The sequence below is a fragment of the Emydura macquarii genome, unplaced genomic scaffold (assembly GCF_026122565.2).
Source record: "Emydura macquarii macquarii isolate MOO-44397 ecotype Brisbane River unplaced genomic scaffold, CSIRO-AGI_Emac_v2 contig_1363, whole genome shotgun sequence".
Classification (NCBI taxonomy): Eukaryota; Metazoa; Chordata; order Testudines; family Chelidae; genus Emydura; species Emydura macquarii.
The window spans coordinates 10888712-10905614 of NW_027131500.1; the positions used below are offsets into that span (position 1 = coordinate 10888712).

General features: G+C 38.3%; 1 protein-coding gene across 3 annotated transcripts in view; it reads right to left on the bottom strand.

Moving 5' to 3' along the window:
- Positions 1-13099, bottom strand: part of CLCN3 (chloride voltage-gated channel 3) — a 63635-nt gene extending 50536 nt beyond the window's left edge. For all 3 annotated transcript variants that reach the window (XR_010920478.1, XM_067551742.1, XM_067551740.1), the window contains exon 1: positions 12940-13099. Coding sequence is in view for 2 of the 3 variants with exons in the window: in XM_067551742.1 (XP_067407843.1) it covers positions 12940-13099 (160 nt within the window). In the remaining variant the exon portion in view is untranslated. The remainder of the gene's footprint in view (positions 1-12939) is intronic.
- Positions 13100-16903: the final 3804 nt, after the last annotated feature.

The window sequence follows — 16903 nt, forward strand, 5'->3', positions numbered from 1 at the left end:
CACCCAGGCTCCTTATTTCCATGTACTCTCCCTGTCACCCCCCCAATTCTAGGCTTCTCAGCATTCCAATCAGGCAGCTTCCTCCTCTACATTGGGCTCAGACGAGGGGTCACAGAGAGCACAGGAAAGACACGTTCCTGGCTCTCCATTCTAGTGCATGGAGTTAGCACAGCCTAGAGATGTTAGGAGCTGTAGTTGAAGGGAAAGGCCTGTTTAGCCCCCTGAAATCCCAGACGAGGGCATGGTCAGGACAGACAGAATCTTCGAAAACTTTAAATGGTTAATAACAAGTCTCTATTGAGCATGCACCAACTGTGATTTTTCAAAGGCTTCTAACTTAACCCAATTTGGATGGATATTCACAGGGAAGACAAAGGCACCCCCCTTGCCAAATTTCAAGTCCCTGCTCCTAAGCCCAAGTGTTAGAGCTTCTCAAAGAAAAGATCACCAGGATTTTTAACATGGACAAAACAACATATTTTTCTATAACCTCCTTGTCAGAAATGGCTGAACCACTAACTGAAATTCAAAATAAATAAATAAATAATGTCCGTCTGAACCAGACATCTGGCATGTAAAATTTCAGCACAAATGGTTAAAAGTTTGGCAAATTTATAAGCAACTGAGAACAGGGTCTTGTAGTGGGAAGTGTCAGGCAAGTTTAATAATAGGCGGTTCTACCACCCTTGCTGCAATAAACATAATAGCATTAAAACACAACTGAAAGTGGCAAATCTGTGTTTGACATGAACGTAAGTTACACTGCCAAAACTTGTGTTCTGATATTTATTATACAACTATAGAAGCTGCCCTGAATTTGTGGCTTTTTTTTTTTGGGACGGGGGTCACTTGGAGCCACAGTAAAATTTTTGTTACTGTTTGTTGGTATTTGTCATGTTGATTTAGTCATCATCAACCAATCACACCATCATTGTGCACAATCACTGTGGCATAACAGAGAACTTTGTTTTAGGCCCAGCCTAACCAGGGTGCCCTGACCCAGGAGCCACTCAAAAGGCAGCTTCCCCTCTGCTCCAACAGTTCCTACTTGTTTATAGGAGCCTGAATAGTAGTGACAACGTAAGAATCCTCAGCTTTTCTTGCTCCCACTGGTCAGCTGTGGAAGAAAAATGAAGTCAGATCCTAACTAACAAGGGAGTGGGCCAGAAGGGTGTGTGAAACTCCAACATACAATTAATATTCAGACCCCAGCAAGGCAGTTGCATCTTCCCTGTTTTTCCCTGGGCTATGCAGAAGAGGCAAGTTTCTCTACTGCCTATCAGAACCCTGAATGCAGAGGGAGAGAAGAAAGAGAAATTAACAAGGAGGAAGCAAGGTGGAACAGAGGAGGCAAAAGTAAAGCCAAGAAAGGGAGGACCATTAGGCTTCTGGGGGGCCTACTTTTACAGCTTGGCCCAGACCTTATAACTCCTGACTGCAGCCCTGCTTGCAAGTAAATAATCAATTTTCTCTTTTCATTGCTGCTCTCAGGAATCGTCCATCAAGTTTTTCTTCATGCCTAGTCTGGAAGAAAGAAAATCCCTGAGATTAGGTGAATGCCCACACCTATAGGGTAAGACTATATTTTTCTATTAATAAAATTAAACAAAATTAGCTTTTACACTCCTACTAAAATTACCTATTTTCTCAATTTTAATTGGGTAGACAGGATGTTCCTTCCACTTCAAATATTGAGAAAAAATAGATGTGCTGTTAAGACTCTTGTCTCTACATACAATATACTGAGCTTGTCTCTCCTGCTTCCCAGTTGCTAACCACACCAACATCCTTGTTAGCACTTACATTCTGTCCCCTCACATTCAGGCTCTCTGTAAACAAGTCCTGTGACATCTTGCTCTATCACCTCTAATATCTGTCTTTTTTTCTGCACCCCTTCTGCTAAAACTATGGTAATCTCTTATCATTCACCAATCAGTTTAGCTATGGATTTCCAATGGATCACCACCAGGACAAGTAGGTAACCCAACACAAGAGTAAAAAAGCAGCATTAGAACATTCTGATTAGGACAATATTCTCAGCCTTTCACAGGGTATGGAGTCTTTTAGAAGGATGATTTTTGGTAGTCTCACTGGGCCCTTTAGGGTATGTTTACACTGCAATAGAGTCATGACTGGCTCTGTCAGCTGACTTGCAGTTACAAGGTTTGGGTGGGGGGGTTATAAAATTGCAATGTAGATGTCTGGGATTGGGCTGGAGGCTAGGCTCTGGGACTCTCTCTCTTCGTGGGGTCTGTGAGCCCCACAGCCACACCTTGAGTCAGCTGACAGGGGCCAGCTGCAGGTATTTTATTGCAGTGTAGACATACCCTTAGTATCTTTTTTGCTGGAACCTCCTATTCCCTGGACTTCTTACATTTCACTTCTTCCTCCTCTAGGTCTATCCAAAATTCTTCTGCCAACATCATCTTCCTCTTTTGCTGTTCAGAATATATCCCAGTCCTTTTCTGGCATCTACACACTTTCTGCATCAAGTTCAAGCTCCTAGTCCTCACTTCAAAAACTATACACAAATCTTCTTCCTCCTATAGTTGCCTTCAACTTCCACTACACTTCTTCCTATGTCTGCCCAGGATTCTCTTAAATGACCCCAATTGCCGCCTTTGCCTGTATCTAACTTTGTGCATGCTTTCAGTGCCACTTCTTGCATCTAAAACAGCTTCCCTAATAATGCATTTGTTCACTAGATGTCTTCAGTCAGCTTTTGGGCATCAAGGTTTAGATTTCTGGCCAGATAATTTTTGGAAGGAATGTGTATAAATCACCAACTATTTTGTTTTATATTGCATTTCACTCATTTGTGACTTTAAAATATAAGCTCTCTTTCTTATTCTCTTCCTAGTATTTGTATTAGCAATGCACTGGGATTGCAAGTTCTTTGGGGGTTTTTTCACACCTTTGGTCTGTGTATTTTATGCTAATAGTTCTGGGAGCCTGATGAGCCTATGTCAAAGAGGATTTCTGAATTCTTAAAATTTAGCAAGTAAACAAGTTAAAAAAAGAAAACTGCTTCCCAAGTATACTTTTAATTTGACAAGTGTAGTTTACTGTGTGTTTGTAGATAATTCATAGAGCACTTGTGACTACTTTGGAGCATATTTTGTTAAAAAAGTCTTAGCAATATAAGACATCATTACAGCACTATTGTGTATTCACTGATAAATTGGGGAAAGAATGGTCTTTGTACGAGTGATTTATGGGATATATGGGTTAGCGATGTGTGATTAATAAAGTTTTGCTGGAAAATTAATACTCGGAGGCTTCACTGTAGCATTCTGCACTTCCACCTTGGAGGGAAGTCATGCTTTCTTAATGACTGGGATTATTCGTCCTCCATCCAAATAATAAAATCAACTTTTGGAATGTTGTCACATTACCTATGGAATGATAAGGGGTGTCAAAATAAGCACTAATCTAAATGTCCATCAGGCAGTCATGCTTACAGTCATTCTCTATATGGTTGAGACCACATATGGCCACCACACCAGAAAACTGGATCAGTTCCCTATGTGCTGTCTTCAATCTGTTTGCAAGGTCAAATGGTGGTACAAGATCCACAATCCTTTATCATTGCTGACATCTGGCATTCGAAGCATGCTCGTGAAAGCTCAACTGCATTGGTCCAGGAATTTTGTTCATATGACCAACTCCAGCATACCCAAGGCCATATTATATAGTCTGCTAAAGCAAGACACTAGTTCTCATGATGGTCAGGGCACAAAATATAAAGACACATTGAAGTTAAACTTGAAACGATAGCAGGTTGACCCCAGCAACAGGAGAGCAAGATGGTGGCAGATTTGTCATGTCACTGTTAATTGCTTTCAAGGATGGCACATTAACACTTGATGTGAAAAAGTGCACAGAACAAGCAAGGATATAATAGTATGCAATGGTTATAGATAATCTTGCCTGTCCCACATGGAACTGTTTTTTGTGGTTCTTGAATTGGTCTGATGTCACCTATTTGCGCTCACCTACAGAATTTGCTAACTCCTCATATGTCAACATGAGTGTGAGACTCAATCATCAAAAGCACAAAAAATTGAGGTGCTAATGGTCCTAAGAAAGTGCAGAAGATGTGACTTAAGCCCTGTCAATTGAGTAACATGCTAGTGAAAACAAAAGGAGGATGGGAATCTATTAAGAATTGCCTATATGACAAGAAACACACAGCTCAGCTTCCGTTAGCCAAACTTCAAACACCCCATTAGACAAGACAAAATCATGTTTCCTGACATCTGTTACATTGAAAATTCCTTCAGTTATCTGCAAATTTGATTATATGAAACTATTCTGTAGCTACTCTGCCCCACCTGTTGACACGTAGGTAAACACAGCTAAATTGTACATTGTTTCACAATCCTCTTGCAACAAGGAACTACTAGCCACATTCATGCCAACTACTTCCAGTTTAACCAGTTATCTTAAGAACTTTGCTTAGTCACATTCATCCAGAGAAAAAGCTTTTTTAAAAATAATTTCTTCTTTACTTGCCAAGGCTCTGTATTCAGTTGTACAAGTGGTGCCAATGGATATAAGGTGGGACAAACCAAAGGGAAACAGGGAAATCAAGGAAAAATTGTCAAATCTTTGGTGAAAAATCCATTATTAATAGAATATTTTAGTCACCATTACCTCAATCTGCTTTATTTCCTGCTTTAAACTCTGATTTGTGTTTATATATCTATATGCAAACCATTAGTTTTCTCTGCTGTCATTCTCTCATCTTAAACTAGTACTTTAAAAACATACCCCCCCCCAAAGTGCTTATGACTTGTAAATCTACCACACAGTGTAACTCTGTCAATAAGTGCCCTGTCACCAAGAAGCATCTCCACCATATTGTATGATCTGTTGTCTATTGAAATACATTTTAGGCAACAGACAGGACCTGAAGAACCAGACTGACTTTTACACTGAACCAGCTGCCCAAGAAAACTGACTAGCACCACATGATATTGCGAAGAAGATAAAAGTAAAACACTAGACTACTAAGGCTGTCACTTTTTTCTGGACTTTTGGCTATGGTTCTAGATTCAAAGATGCAAGATTGCCACAACCAAATAGATGCTACACTACTACTCTCTGCAAAATTAGAGATCATGTACACGGTAGTACAGTATATTCGGAGGGAGGAGGGAACCTTCACTGATAAACATTCTATTTCCAGGAAGAATTTGTGAGGCACTCTACTGGCAAATGGAGGATTTACTTTTGAAAACACTATAAGCAAAACAAACAGTGATCTGTGTGTACTATATTGTTTATGCAGTTTAAAAGAGAAAGAAAGAAAGTTTTCAAAAGGCCACTACCACTTCCTCATGCAGTTTTCTTTTGGAGACCCACATTCAAAACTGTTTCAACTTTCAGTAAGATATGCATAGTTTAGGATCAGTTGAGTGTGTGTTCATCACATTTATTGGTTTAGTTGAAACTTTGTAAAAGGCCACCTGCTGAAAAAGCAAAAATATAGATATAAAAGAGTCATAGGCCTAACTAGGTAGTAGACTCTGGAAGCAGATATATCTTATTTACAGAATATGAAGATTTTCATTCTGGATGAATGCCTTTTTATGTTTGAGAAATAAATGTTTCTGAATTTAACCACATAGTATACTTTTTTGTTTCATATAATAAAATCTTATGGATCATATGGGAACAGGGGAGGTTCATATTGAGGAACAATTATAGAAACCATGAATAGAAGGGGACGACACAAGTTGTTTCTAATTAAACACCAGCAATTTACTGCTGCCTAATTGGTTTAATCAAAGCATGTATTTTTCACCTAACTTTCTGTCCATAACGAAACTACATGTTCTGATGTGACTTTTAAGTCTAGCAATAGAGAAGAGGCCTTCCAACTTTGCTCAGCAAGCAGCACAACACAGACCAGCCCAGCAACTTTATTAATATACATTTGCTACACAGTAGCTTGTACTCTATAGAAATCCCACTAGTGATTTTATCTGACTACTGATAAAACAATCACAAGAGGACACATTTTCCTGTACGGTCATATTGCAGAAGATCCTGTGCTCATATATACATACACTGTACACATACTGAGTATGTAACTCAAACTGTAGTATGTGATACTAGAAAAGAAATGGGAATGACTGTCAGTTACTCACAACTTGAGTATTCCAAATACAGGACTAGGAGTTCTAATTCTATTCCCAGATGTGCTAGAGACTTCTTGTGCCCTTGGGCAAATCATGTAACCTCTGTGACTCAGTTTCCTTTTTACTTCACAATAAGGCTCTGAGGCTTAGTTCATATGTTTGTAAAAGTCTGAGATGTTCAGAAGATGATACAGAAATGCAGTTTGTAATTTGTAATGAAAGAGGTGCCAGAGTTCAGGCAATTCGGTGCTGGGGCTAAAGCAATTTTTTTTTTTTAAACTTTCATAACTGACGCAGCAAGCCCAGATGTGCCAGAGCTATAATTTGCCAAGCTAGAGGTGCCAAGGATCAGCCCTGGCACAAATTAAACTCTGCAGAAATGAAAGTAGTATCTCTCTCTCTCTCTCTCTCTCTCTCTCTCTCTCTCTCACACACACACACACACACACACACACACACACACACACACTTACAGATACAGAGGATCTTAAAGTTATTTATTTTATTGTTTGTATTGCAATAGTGCCTAGAAGCCAGAACCAGGAATTGAATTCCCGTTCTGCTAGGCAATGTAATACACACCCCCATCCCGCAAAAAGATGGCACAAATATAATTTAGTAAGAACTTGCAATCAGCAAATTGTTAAGTAAGGAAGCGTATTGGAGATAAATACCTATGTTGGGTTCAAATTTTTTCAATATTTAATCTCCACATCTAATGTTTATTAACTTCTCTACTTCCTGCAAGCAATCCATATCTGTGGCAAAGAACACCTAACATAGGCTATGTCTACACTAGAGACCTTACAGCGACACAGTTGTACCGCTTCAGCTGCACCACTGTAAGGTCTCCTGTGTCGCTCTCCTGTCGGCATAATTAAACCACCCCCAACAAGCGATGGTAGATATGTCGGTGGGAGAGCGTCTCCCACTGACCTAGCGCTGTCGACACCGGCACATTGGTTGGTAAAACTTATGTTGGTCAGAGGCCTGATTTCTTCACACCCTTGATGGACAGAAGTTTTACCGACAAAAGTGTCAGTGTAGACATAGCCATAAACACCTTCTGGGTCTTGTTTAACCAGTTATGCTAATTTGCATGTGATCAGATTTTCTTAGTCATGTATGAACAGCTGTGGTTGCAGGATTATTATATTACATTTTATTATTTGGAGAAGTTAAAATGATCACATTTATTTTATCTATGTTACTATCACCCCTTGGGGACATTAAAACAATCTTTAAAAACTTTTTTTTTTAAACACATTTACCTTACATTAGACAAAGAGAATCAGTGAAGTCCATTTCAAGCTCTGACCACCACACATTTTAATTGCAAACTCTTTTTATTGCAAATAATAAAAAAATAGAAATATCTGATCTTAGTTAACATCTTCTATTTTGCAACTGCAGAATTATTTGCAGAATCCATCCCTTCATGAACTGCATTCCATATAAAGAAATGGGGAGAATGATGCAGCCTGAAACAATGGTTCTGAGACATGTGAACTGCCTTTAGTTTAGGGTAAACCTATGGAAGTGAAGAGTTCTTCAAAGTGCTTCCTCCCCTCAGTCAACATCGCCCTAGTCTTTCTACTAATGGCTAGTCTACACTGTAAGAGCATTTGTGTAGCCGTGTTATGTCGACGGCTCTTCCGGCCAACATAATAAAATCATCTAACAAGCGGCAGTACCTATGTTGGTGGGAGATATCCTCCTGCCGACATAGCACTGTTCACACAAATGCTTATGCCGGCAAAATTTATGTTTTCACACGCCTGCGTGACAAAAGTTTTGCCAGCGTAACTGCTAGTGTAAGAGTCAGCTTCAGTCAGCTGCTGTGCTAGGGACTTTGCTACAGAATTTAGGTGCAGCTTGCTGCAGAGTAAACTGAGTCTTTATCTTAGGTTTTGAGAGAGAGCTTGTCTTTACAAAAACTATATTTTGGGTAAAGTATTATGCATTCTGACAATATTATGCTATTTCCTGATTTGAGTGTTTAATAGAATAATCCTAATATTGCATCAAGTTATCAATTCTGGAGATTCTATCTTATATTCAGAAAATTCTGAAGTTTTCTTTTAGTGAAAAACTCTAGATTTTATAAACTTTTGCAATGTAATAATATATTTTTAGTAACATGGATAAATATATTTTGCAATACAAATCAAATATAATTTTATTTTTCTAGTGTCATTATCCCTTTAATACATAGAAGACTGGATTTCCTCCTGCATGCTTTGAAATACTGGTGCAGGCAGCATAATATTTTGTAGCAGCAAATGATCCAGATGGTTCCCAATAGCAAATATGCCAAATTCAGAGCAAATATATATATATATATATATATATATATATATATATATATATATATATATATATTAATTCAATTTAAGCACAATAAATGAATAAATGGGAAAAATCTCTAATGCGTTGGAATAAAGCTGGTTTCTGCAGAAGTACATCTATAGAAAAACGTACATATATAAGTTGTTTTCCATGCCTAAAGATGCAGGTACTTCTGATATTCTAGCCAATATTGCTCCAAGGTAGAAATATGATGCAGGGTATCCAAAGTCTCCACACACAGAGCAACCTAACTATTTACCCTGTTGTAATATAGGATTTATGAGGGAATTTACCAAGAACTGCCAGTGGTTTCCATCCACTACCAGTCTTCAGACACTTAAAATGGATTCACAGTTTAGTGACGTTTACCAGTCCTCCCTCACACCACAATCTTGCAGGCCTCACTTAGCACCACTGAATTCAATGAGATTTGTGTGAACAAAATAACCGCAGCATCTGAGGGTAAAATACATTTAAGAATAGTCAAATGCTACCATATCTGGCCAGATTCTTATATTTCGCTCATCAACGTGATATCTGAAATCTTATGATAGATGCTTTCAGTTGATAATCATAGAGACAGCAATGAGTGACAGAATTACCTGAACAAACCATTCCACAGTATTAGGTATTGAGACAAAGGAGAAACCTCATGAGGTGCTGCAAGAACCAATTCAAACCCTCAACTGAAAAGGAAAAACATGAATCTCTAACAAAAAGTTCACTTCTAAACATAATCAATTATCTAAATATTAAGAAAATACCCAGGTTATCACGTAAAACTATTTGTAGACAAATCCTAGCCTGTGAATTCAAAATGCTTCACAGATTTATTAGGAGTCAAATATTACATGCCTTACCTACCTGAGTGGAGCCAGAGAAGACAATATGGGTATGGTTGGATTAAGCAAGCAGGATGAGTCCCTTAGTGTTCCGTGTACCTTCTCAATTTTAGCAAGCATTCAGTAATCAATCAAAAGAATTATCAAATAATGAATTTATATCGCCTATTCTTAATCCCTGAGTCAGTTAAGTACCTAAAAATGAGTATTGATTTCAATGGTATTACTCGTGACTAAAGTGAAGCATATCCTTAAAAGTTCTGCTGACTTGGGGTCCTGGTGGTTGAGGGGGCTGATCCAGAGCTACTGAAATCAACAGGAAAGTTTCTATTGACTTTAATGGGCTTTGGACCAGGCCCCGGAATAAAGAGAGCAAATTCATTTATTTTTCTGGAATAAGTTTTATTTTGTAATGGAGGAAAATTAAATGCACAAATATAAGCCAACCAAGCAATGCAGGCACGGTTTAATTTTTTGTTTTAAACTCTTACAGAAAAAGGACTGGCTACAATATTAAATTGTCCTTATTTTATGTTTTCTTCATTGCTTTCCTTATTACAGGATAATAACTAGGAAAGATACAGGGTAGCTTTTAGGGTGATTAGCCATAAATTATGTAATTTAATTCTCTATGGTGGATTCATTTTTTAAAATTATAGTGGAGGGAAGGCAAAGGAAAATCCAATTTAAATACCTGAAACCATCCTAAAAAGGCAGCAGTAGCCCCAAAAAACCGAGAGAAAAAGCCACAATATGAAGCATTGAACTCCAGCAGGAAGGCACCTGCTTGATTTTGGCCCTGCCAGAACCAAGATTAGCATGAAGATTTAAATTCACACCCCAAGGAGATATTAAAAATAATACATACATACATATTTAGGTTCACAAAATATTTTGCTGTGTACTTAAAAGTTTAATAGGCAAGTTTTTACAATTTTGATATAAGATCCTCCAGGACAGCCAAGGAAAGCAATTTACAGTGAATAAACCAGAAGGTATCTATACTTTAACTTTTTGGTATTTCATACAAGATATTATATTTTAGTTATAAGATGTGTAAATACCTTGAGAAACTACTCATTTATATCAAACATGATTATAGCATTTTCACAGGTAAGTTTTGGGTACGTCATTGACAAAATGAGCTCATCTCCAGGAATTAAAATACCAGATGCATTCGAGTGCATAAACCTGGGTGATTCTTCTGAAGCACTTAGTGAAATTAGATGCTTATCTGCTCTTTAGACCAGTTTATAGTCAAATTCTGCTATACTAATGATTGTTCACGCCTGTTCCAGGGTGACTTAAGTGAAAACCCTCTTAATCAGACCAAACCATGTCTGGCCATTGGGAAAAAAATCCTATGCAATGGTGTGCAGAAGGAGGGGCAAGCAGGGGCACCGGGGGGGGAGGGGGGGAAGGAGAGGAAGAGGGGGGACGTGCCCCTCCAAAAGCAGTGGAATTTAAATCCCTGAACACACCCCTGCTTCTGTCTTAAACAACTGAGTAAGACCAATAATTGCATTTAAGTATATTAGGATCCCATTTACACTATAATCCTCTCACATTCACCCTGCAAATAAAGTGAAACCCTCGAACACAACTAAGAGCTTCACACTAAGATATAGTAATCTTAAAAAATGAGTAGACCCATTTCTATAGATAAATCTTTTAATAAGATAGGCAACCTTATAAAAATACTTCTAGATGATCTAGCATTTTCCATTATAAGCCCTTTATTTTCAGTTGCTTAGGTCTTTTCCAAACTAACTAACTAACTGGGCATGACAGATGTCTGCATCAGGCTAACTTTCTTTTAAGAATTCAGGTAAAACAGCTCAAACTTTTTGAAGAATGAGGTTAGGGAAAAGTACATTTGCTCCACCAACAGTAAGAAATTCTTACAACCATTTCACTGAGAAACTCTATTGCCTTCATGGATTGGAGCGTCGCATGAAATTCTGCACCAATGTGGCCAAGTTATGGGGCCTCTGAAAATCACAGTATGTATGTGATCAGTAAAGACATCTTTAAAAGAGTTTGACACCAAAACTCTCCAAAGGTTTTCCTGTACTGAGTATACTCCATCCTACGGCCACAGAGTCTGAGCGGGACTTGGCTTGCAAGTGGCTCTTCTGGCTGTGAAGGACCATTGTAGTGCCATGCACTGGAACGGAAAACTGAGAAATTATCTGTCCTGTGCTCTCAATGATCAGCCTGCTGATGCCCAGGCAACAAGGAGGAGAAGGAAGCTACCAGACTAGAATATAGGGGAGAGCTGAGCATTAAAAAAAAAAAAAAAAAAAGAGAATGATAGGGACAAAGTCAAGGTGAAGGGGAAAAAGGGAAGCAATAGGGACTGGGGAACAGGAATCTGTAAAATGAGGACAACAATACTTTCCTATCTCACAGGAGCGTTGTGAAGATAAATTCATTAATGTTTCTGAAGACCTCAGATCTAGAGACTGAGTGGGATCACTTCAGTGCCCTTTTACAGATGCTCATAGCTTTCTTAAGTAGCATCTGTTCCAAAGTGATCTGAACAGAAGATGCTAAGTTCACATCTTATGGTTCTCTCTGCTGTTGCTGATGGGAATCTTACAGGCAACAAAGACATTATTGTCCCTGTTTTACAGATGAAAACCTGAGGTAAGCAGAGAGAGCTGCTGACGTTGCTGGAGATACACTGGTAGGTAGAGAGAGAAGAGAGAGTCATCATTTCTGCCCACAAGGAGAGGCAGAAGCAGAATAAAACTAGAAGACACTGGTGGGTTTCACAGCTGCTTCTCTAATTCAACAAAGGAACTTCTCCGATGCAACAGGCAACAAAGGAACTAACGTGCATTATGTTTTTTTCACTGCATTGATGCTGGAACTCTTACCCTTGCAGTGTTTGCTATTCACCACCACAGAGTGCATATTTACTCTACATTGAAGAGTTCCGTGTAGCTCAAAAGCTTGTCTCTTTCACTACAGAAATTGGTCCAATAAAAGATATTACCTCACCCATCTTGTTGCTTTAACTTAGTCATTTAAGGACTATGTACTTCTCCTGGAATTCTTGGAAGTACTGTAACCAATTACTGAAGAATCACCATTCCATTCTGATATAGAAGGGAATAGTTCTAAGAAGCAGATTACAGTAGACAATAGGAAAAATAGTTAGTCCCACTCTAATTCTACTACAGTTAGCCAGGATAATAGCTAATAACTATTTTCATGATCCGCTGTTCAGATATGAGAGCTAACTTTGCAGCCTTCTCACTCAAAGAGCCAGATAAGAAAAGAAGTTGATTTTTTTTACTCTCTTCCCAAGAAGACTTTTTTACAGCTTTGTAAGCAATGACAGAAGACCTAATTATCAGAAAAATTAGCATTCATCAGGCACTGTAAGTCTAATATAATTGCTTAGCAAGAGAAACCTTAGTAAACAGTAAAGGACATATTTCAGTAATTTTTTTTTTAAACCATCTCTTCATGAACAGATTTGCTGCCAAGATCTAGAAAATCTTAATTACTACTGCAAAAGCTATTCTCTTCTAGATTCAATGGACAGAAAGTTTATAAACCAAAAAAGCCATAAATAAGAATTACTAACTTACCAATTGATGCATCACCATCTAACAAATTGTCATCTTCAGAAGTCTGAAAGTCCATAATGACACCTGCTCCATCTAAAAGCTCCTCATCGCTGCTTGCACTAGTTATACTGTTGTAACTATTTCGATAGTAGCCTCTATGGAACAGCTGTTCAGACTCCATTTACTTGCTTTATAACCTAAGAAAAGGAAGAGTGCTGTATTAGGAAGCAGTTTTTAAGATACACAAAGAACAGATAATTCATATTAAATAAAGCAAATAAGCTTGAGCTTTGTTTGATAAATCAGAAAATTCAGAACATATGTGGAACATTGTCCAATTACTATAGTTTAATACTTTTTATTACTTACATATTGCTATAATAATAATATTTACAATGTAGGATCTCTTAAGCAAAGAAGAATTTTCTATTTATGGCTAATTTTCCATCATCCCTATTTCCTAGGGCTTCCTACTTCAGTCTCAAGTCTCCTGTAACCATTCCACTCTGAAGAAACATCGTTGTAACCCAAATGGGCTCCTTTTGGACTGATGCCTACCCAATATTCAGCTCTAAACAAGCACAAGTAATGACATTGGCATAAACAACACTCAATGTTAAGATACTCAGGGTTGGGAGATAAATGAAAAAGTAAGCTTCCTTAGCCACTAAGGCAGTTCAGTGTGGAGCAACTATGTTATATAGTCTACTGTAATTCTAATATCCTACCTGAGTCAGAGCTCACAGTATAAAGCCAGGTCTAACACAGATTTTAAGAGTCGTAAAACAGTGAGACCCATTTATTTAAGTAATTTCAGGGTGTGTCTACACTGCTGCAGTGGCAGGCATCGATGCAGTGGCATCGATTGAGCGGGTCTGTGTAGACCTGCTCAGTCAATGGGAGAGTGCTCTTCCGTCAACTCAATTGGTCTACTTCCCCAAAAGATGGAAAGCAGCGTCAAAGGGAGACACTCTCCCAGTCACGTAACATCATGAAGACGCCGCGCTGTGTAGACGTAAATATGTTGACGTGAGATACGCTAGTTATGTTATGTAATTAGTGTATCTCATGTTGACTCAGTGCGGCCTGAGACTTAAGTCATAAATAAGTTGCAATTAATGAAAGACTTTTATTAAGAGGTTGGAAAATAAAAATAGACACTAAGAACCGGTTCTACTGTAATATAAAAATCAATCAACATGGACTTCATTTTTAACCACACATTCATAATCAAATAGGGTGGCAAAGTTCGACATTGAGGAGTCAGCAAGTTGCAGTGGATCACCTTTTTGCACGCTATATAATATGGCAACATTGGAGAGAGATGGATATATAAGATTTGCTCATGTTTACTTCATATTCACTCAGGCTGATGTTAACTAATCTGTACTTTCTGTTTTGCCAAGGCCTATCTTGGGGAAAAATGCCTTGATATCTGTCTTCCCTGCTTTTACTCAAATGATACATACTTGCATTAGTTCCAAATCATCCAACTATCTCACTATGTCACACTATCACACAACGTAGTTACCATAGTAATCGCAGATGGTGAGCTATATTTTGATATGCTTTACATTCAACGGTTTTGCTCAAAAGGAGGGATAAGTATTTTTGTATGCCAAAGATTAATGTAGCATATAAAACTATCATAGCAAATAAACAACAAAAATATATCTGCATAGTGGCTCATTGGCACTGCCAGAGTGTAGGAGAACTGGGTTTAGAAGCAGTTTCAGAACTCCTATTTCATTCCCTGCGATGGTGAAAATGAAGCACGGAAATTAATGTGTATATCCACTCAGATATATATATATATATATATATATATATATATATGCTGCATATGCACGTGTGTGGTAGGGTACATACTGGGAAACTTTGGGATTCATGTAGAATTCACAGTAAAATGGCAAGAAAGTGAGAAGAGAAGCTGCAAAAAGGAAAACAGAAGAAAATTATAGTAGTGCTGTCTCCAGCCATCCTCAGACACTTCAGTTTTTACACTGTACATCTGGATACCTCAAGAGAACATATTCCAGATGCCAGTTAAAAAGTTGGTCTTTATATTTAAATATAAAGATTATCTGTTGAAAAAAGGATACACTAAAATTATTACAAATGTATATAATCTGTTAAAGATTTCATCTCCATAAACTGTAGTTGGTATCCATCAGACATGCCTTGTTCCATAGTAAAACTATGTTGTGTGTCCATCCTTTTCCTGATGAATATCAGAATGAAAAAACAATATCACATGTTCTAATATCAAGTTATTTTGGATGTCAAGATGTTTCACTGCTTCTTTTATGCCCCTAAAATCAAACACTGAATTATACCCTCTCACATATGACAACATCAGGGTGGCATAGCAAAAAATGAGTTATTTCCCTAGCAGCTGCATGTTTAATTGCAGGTTAGAGACCACAAGATTGTGATATTAGCATAACAATATTGATCTAATTAAACACAAAACTGTTATACAAAGAGACCAATTAATTTGTTGTTGGTCGTCTCTGAATGAACACGTGCAACAATACACACCCCATAACGCATTACTCTTGTGCTTGTGGAAATCACGCATTTATTTTCTAAGGGTACAGTATGAAGCTTGTCTTAGAGCTAGTCTACACTTAAAACTCACAGCGGCACAAATGTATCAGTACAGCTGTGCCGCTGTAAGAGTGCTTGTGTTATGCTGATGGGACAGAGCTCGCTCGCCAACATAATAAAACCACCTAAACGAGCAGAGGTAGCTATGTCAGGGCTGTCCAAAAAAGTACTTGTGCTGACAAAACTTATTGCACTTGGGGGTGTTATTTTCACACCCCAGAGCAACAAAAGTTTTTCCAGCGTGAAGTGCTTGTGTAGACAAGGCCTTAGGCAATGCAACGGCTTGCTCACTACTTGAATTGCAGAGAAGCACAGCAGCATTTTCTTCCCGCTTGGAAGGCCCCTCCTGCTTGCAACACCTTCAAACTGAGGCACAGTCTACATCTCAATATTAGACTGACCTAGCTACATTGCTCAGGGCTGTAAAAAATGTCACACCCAATGTGCCGTAGTTAGGGCAACCTAACCCCCCCACTGTAGACACATCTAAGTCAGCAGAATTCTTAGGATGACTTAGCTACCGCCTCTTGGAGATGTTGATTAACTACACTGATGGAAAACTCCTTTGTGTAGATGTAGGAAAAATCTACACTTACAGCACTACAACAGCACTGTGTCACTGTATTCTCTGTAGTGTAGACAAGGTCTTAGGTTGTAACAGCACTATCCTAAAATTAGTGGAACTAATAAGTAGTATTGTAGTATCAATGTAGCTAGTCCATGTCCTGGCCTCAGATGGATTCTGCACAGACACTGTCAGAAGGATCTGCTGTTGCCAGGTGAGCTCCCTTTGTGAAGGAAGGAGCTAAATATATGTAATTAGAGTCAGGAATCTAAGAATTTTATTTTTGTAATATATATTGGGGGGGGGGGGGTACAATGAGCTCATCATTAAGTGTTATGATGAAATATCAAACACAATGACATGGACTTGTTAGATCAGACAATGTGCGACATCTGCAGTTTTCAACACTTCACTGGAGTGTACTGAACTGTTTTCAATGCCTACCTAATAAGCTACTGAGCATTAGTTATTTAATGCATCATTATTCTGTTCCCCAGTTTATCAATAGACTTTGACCATCTGCCCTAAGAAGGGCTTTCCTATCATACTGAGCTGGAAAAAGACTGAGGCCTGCCTCTTCATCTATTGCATTTTTCCTTTTCAATTCCCTGTATCCATTGCAATAGCAGCTGCATGTGGCCCCTCAATTCGACTCACAAGAAAGGAAATAACTTCATGCCTGTTAACTGTTAACTAGCAGAAGCTCTTTTGTAACAACTAGTTCAACAGTCTACATTTTGGATTCAGCAGATGCTTTTAAGTCTCCTTTGAATTTCTTGGCTTTCTGATAGTCTCATTTAGAACGTAAGT